General features: G+C 40.7%; 2 protein-coding genes across 2 annotated transcripts in view; one reads left to right on the forward strand and one right to left on the reverse strand.

Moving 5' to 3' along the window:
• The window catches only part of SARC_02848 (hypothetical protein), a gene marked incomplete at its 5' end in the record, with an annotated part of 8,453 nt that extends 7,058 nt beyond the window's left edge, over positions 1-1,395 (forward strand). Inside the window, 3 exons of the mRNA XM_014303384.1 lie at positions 121-220; positions 519-690; positions 1,115-1,395. Coding sequence (XP_014158859.1) covers positions 121-220; positions 519-690; positions 1,115-1,375 — 533 coding nt within the window. The 3' untranslated portion in view covers positions 1,376-1,395. The remainder of the gene's footprint in view (positions 1-120; positions 221-518; positions 691-1,114) is intronic.
• A 228-nt stretch (positions 1,396-1,623) lies between these two features.
• Positions 1,624-5,306, reverse strand: part of SARC_02849 (hypothetical protein) — a 4,961-nt gene continuing 1,278 nt past the window's right edge. Inside the window, exons 2-5 of the mRNA XM_014303385.1 lie at positions 4,511-4,735; positions 3,446-3,549; positions 3,070-3,153; positions 1,624-2,676 (exon numbers count right to left, since the gene is read on the reverse strand). Of these exons, the coding sequence (XP_014158860.1) occupies positions 2,463-2,676; positions 3,070-3,153; positions 3,446-3,549; positions 4,511-4,735 (627 nt within the window). The 3' untranslated portion in view covers positions 1,624-2,462. The remainder of the gene's footprint in view (positions 2,677-3,069; positions 3,154-3,445; positions 3,550-4,510; positions 4,736-5,306) is intronic.

Below are 5,306 nucleotides of genomic sequence, written 5' to 3' on the forward strand. Positions count from 1 at the left end.
TATATATGCGTTCACGTAATGATTCAAAATCGTATACCAGATTAAATCAATTTGCTCTTTCTGAGTACTTTATTTTCTGACTAAAATGTGTATTGCTTCTCTATTTATAATGGAAAACAGGTATAATCGAGACTAAAGACTTGTATTTTCTGCTGGATGCTGTTCGTTTGTTCATCAAGGCCGGAGAATTCTCGGAGACTGATACCAAAATTCTTAAAGAGTATGTTTATTGTGTATTTGTATGTCTCAAACATTTGAAACATATGTTCTCTGCGTTCACGCTAACTGTATGTCATGAGATATCACTATCTAATCACGCTAAGTGTATGCCTCAAGCTTTTACACATTTATTTCTGAGCGCTACAAAAGAAGTGCTGGCGGGCAAAGATTTGTCCTGGTATCGACTTGCCTTGGTGGACAGGTTTTTGTTCATTTTCAAAAGTATGTAGTGTAGTCCGCCATCACCGCCCATTTTCTGTCTCTTTTGACTCACAATGTGCATTTCGCATAATTTTCAGATGGTTGACCGAGTTCTCGACGTATCTTATTGAGAGTCCCCAGGGCTTTAACGAATACAAGGCTCCGAACAATCATGGCACTTACTTTGATGTGCAAGTAGCTGCGATCGCCGCGTTCCTTGACGACATCCCGATCATGCTCAACTACACACAGCGCTCTCAAGCACGCATGGTAAGCAAATAATCTCGCAGTTTGGTCATATGTGGTATTGGTAAACTTGACCTGGCTCTATAATCTCTTCAATATCGCATTTTGATTGCACCACGAATTCGTATAGATCTGTCTGTCACATTCTTGCAGTAGGTCTGAATTTGAGTGTTAGGTAGTTGCGTGCTTCTTCATTCTTCAGTCGTACACGCTCATATAGGCGATCACACTCCCGATATTGACCAGAGAGATTTATCTACTGGCCTCTGTTATACCTGTGCTAACCCGTAGTCTAAACTGTAGTGTCCAAGTATGTATCCAGTATGGAATTCTATATACGACCTTCAAGAGGCAAATCTCAATACCATAGACGTAGTAAAGAAGGCATTGCATTGATCTCGAGTGCGCCACACAATTGTCTCATTCGCGCCATCTGTTTTGGACACAGTTATTGCAATTCAAGGACGGATCTATGCCCAAGGAGATGGAACGCCCTACTTGTCTTCACTACATGATGTTCGGTCTTATGAGCTGGACAACACTCGCGACGCTAAGCAACAACATTGGTATCGATCTGTGGAATTACTCGCACCGAGGTAGTGGACCAGAGCCTTGTATCCAGGGCGCGGCGGTTTATACTGTGCCTTACTTGAACAGCACATGGTCCCATATTCAGGTACGTGTCTGTTTCTCCTTCAATTTCCGGTAAGAATTTGCACCATCTCTCGCATGTTTTAACAATTTGGAAGTCCACTGATGTTCACGTGCACACGTATCACGTGTCCTGCGGGCGATTCTTGATGTCGGTGTAAAATCTCAATTTTTATGACAATACAAACCGACTCTTTCTGACATCCAAGCTCACGCCTTCGCTCCTATTTTTTTGTAACCTGCAGGAAGAGGAAGAGGAAATGGATCGGATGTACCCACTTTACTACCAGGCCCTGTCTAAGTACGAGGTCGCGCTTAAAGATAACAAACCTGCGGTGAACTACAAAAACATGAAATCACTGTATGAAGTGCAAGGATACTTCTATCCCCACTTTGGTATTCAGCCGTTCTGGAATCTTGGGCTTACTGATAAGTTCATTGAACCGCAAACGTCGATGAACCCAAGATAAGGAAGGGCATATCAGGTTAAGACTCTGACAGAAACCTTGTGGTCAGTGATCGAAATAGTTGAAGGAAATTTTCCGATTTTATTGATTGTCGCCATGGAACTGCATATACCAATCGTATACCTCTGCATATACCAATAGTAGACCTGCCACGATTGATCGACGCCTAAAATTTCATTTTGCTTCCAAACGTACATTCCAAAATCGGCGACGGGTTTTGATACGAGCTCTCTAGCTCGAATAAGCTCACACGCCACCCTCTGACTGTGTCAGTTACTCGGTAGATGGCACGATGTGCTGAAGAACAAATACTCGCGAGAAAAACCCGTACAGATCACTGGTACTAGACCAAATCATTCGATGCGGCAAATTACTCATTGTACGCGAAATATCAAAACCTCATTAAATTCTACGACAGCCAGTGAGCCGTATCATTTCTCTATATTAATGCAAGATAAACACAGGCAACGAGCATAAAAAATGTTGCACATTAGTGCGTACTGAGTGGACTTTCAGGTTGCCCCAACGACATCTTTGCTGCGGGGTCGAACACATATTAGCGATCTCAAGTTTACACATAATTTTGACTAATGTTATCAGTGCAGGGACTCTTATTGCCTCGCTATCGAGTTCAATAAGTTAAAACTCCGTTAGTATTAATTGAAATACGAGAAAGATTTATAGATTGAGCACTGCTTCTTGCTGTCGAGTCTTCCAGTACATACGTAATCTATCAACGACTCCCTCGAACGACACTTCAGGTCGCACATCTAGCATAACTACAGGTTCATTTTGCTCGGTTTCGTCCATATAATAGTCTATGATATATCTTCGCTTGGCGCCGTTGCGGTCCACAACCCAATCGTGCCGATCGAATGGAAGGGGTGCGTATCTGTGACGAGGCGATAGATGCAATGAGTATGGTTGCTAACACAGTATGATATTCATTAAACAATTCTTTGAAAGGGCGCGCAGACAATTTACTAATGGAAAACTATCTGACGACTACTATGCGTGCAATAGTGAGAGTAGACGGGGACGATAATCGAATGTTTGCATATGGAAAATTGCTAATACCACCAAAAACAACCCCGTTAGATCACCAATTTGATACCAACAGACATACGACGTTCAAATAATACATTGCGATGCTACAAAACCTAACAAGCCCCCGACAATAATTTGTATTGTTCAGCGCAATCAGGAGCCGATAATCACCAACGCTCCACTGCAACCTGACGAAGAAGCGATGAACTTAAGATATTGGTGGGAAGATGAGACATACCCGAATAGATTCAGCATGCGGGCCTTTGGCGTGTAGTCTCGCGCACGTCCTCGGAAACTTTCCAGCTTGGAATCTACCTCCTCCCTATACATTGTGCAAGCGTGAGGATAGTCAGAAAATTGGAGTGGTTCTTTGTGATAGACTTCGTGTATGATAGGAACCGGGTGGAATTCAGTACCCCTAATACGCCACAAGACAATGCATAGATCATACGATGTATATATCTAGTGGCCAAACTCGCCTCTCCTGAGACAGAGTACACTCGTGTGTGCAGATGCGTTATCGCCAAATACTCAAATTCAAGCACAATCAAACTGAGCACGAAGCTGGGCATCCCGGTGTTACAGAATATCTAGGAGATACCGGAAATACATACCCGCCGTGGAGCTTCTCGTACTCCATAATTTCACTCCAGGCACGTTCGTTCAGTGCGTTGTGCATATACACGGCCCAAGGGATACCCTCCTCTTCTACAGGATCCTGCAAGAGCAAGAAATTTCAATTGTAGTTCATTGCATGGGGATTCGTAAACTTGTATCTATCTCTATGTGAATTTCGCAGTGTACACGGCCTATTAAAACTGCACATTGCATTGGTGACCAAAAATACATATACACGTCTACTTAGAAGTAGTGTTCACTTCGTAAACGTAAACTCTTCAATACTATACCGAAGTATGGTGATAATGGGTCAAACTTGATGACAAGCGATGACCAGATCTCAAACACATTGTCATCAAGAGTCGATTAAACTTGAAATAGAGTACAATACAAGCAGATATCAGACTGTAGCGACCAATATTGGCGATATACATTCAAGAGAGATATATAATTCTGTATACAGCGACAATCGATCCTGGACTCCAATAATGATGGTGGATGGTGTTCATTCAATCAAAATTAGAAAAAATTGCCTATAGCGCACTCTACGCCCGAAATGCGCAATATTTAGTCTGAATCATAGGCATAGAGAATCGAACGTTTTGTGGTTCGAAAACCCCCTTGCTGGGTAGAAGAGTGCACTCGCACGCTTTGTTCAGTTATTTACAACATCTCACAGCATTCATTATTGTCGAAAAATACACATGCAAGCTGACTAAACGACTACGACTTCGCAATACACAATACAAATATTTTTCAGACACTTCACGTAGTAATATTTGTACATATTTTTCATCCTTTGCATGCATGTTATTTGTACAGCTTATCGCGCATCCGTCTCAGTGAACAGCAAGCACAAAGCATATCGAAGAAAATCAGCTAAGATTACAAATATATAACCCTAACCCCACCACAATATCTCAGATGCAGCCCCAAGATATATGTACCACCTATGCGCAAGGGTTGTTATGTATTAATTTCAGAATATTAGTATGAAGTCTAGACATTGAACTGTTAAAAAAGTAACCGGAATCAGATACACAAACCAATAACATTCGTACCTCTTTAGAAGGATCGAATCCCCACTTGGGATCCTCTTCTTTGCGCTTGACAGCATTATACCATCGTTGATCTGACGGATACACCCAATGTTCACTTGTGCCCGCTTTGGGAATAGAGGATACGAATGTTTCGGAACTTAGGAGAGGCGTCTCTGGGTTACGCTCTGAGTCAACGAGAGCATCTCCTGGCTTCATCCCCTTTGCAGACATTTGGAATGGGTTTACCTGCAATAGTATTAAAAAAAGATCAAAAATAAATACCTTGCAAGTATATTGGCATTCCCGTAGAGACCATTCCCTGCTCTATACCTTAATAGAAATAGCACCCATGACAACCAACAATCAACATGCATACATTCAACTAATTCGACACTTTCGCAAAACAATCAATGACAGATTTGTACTCTAAAATTCAATGGGACAATGGATATAAACATGTACTTTCGTAGAACTATATTACACATTTGATACAAACGTGGTTTTACATACACATATACATATGTATATAGTTATAAAGATTATATATATATATATATATTTGTGTGTGTGTGCGTGTGTGTGTGTGTGTGTGTGTGTGTGTGCGTGTATGTAAGTCTGCGTATAATATATATATATATATACATATATATATAAATATGTGTCTATACATACATATGTATATCTAAATAAGTGTGTATATATGCGTGTATCTGCGTGTGTGTTTGTGTGTGTGTACGTGTATATTTATATATATATATATATATATATATATATATATATTATATACTATATATACATAACATGATATATATACATA

Source organism: Sphaeroforma arctica, assembly GCF_001186125.1.
Source record: "Sphaeroforma arctica JP610 unplaced genomic scaffold supercont1.133, whole genome shotgun sequence".
Classification (NCBI taxonomy): Eukaryota; class Ichthyosporea; order Ichthyophonida; genus Sphaeroforma; species Sphaeroforma arctica.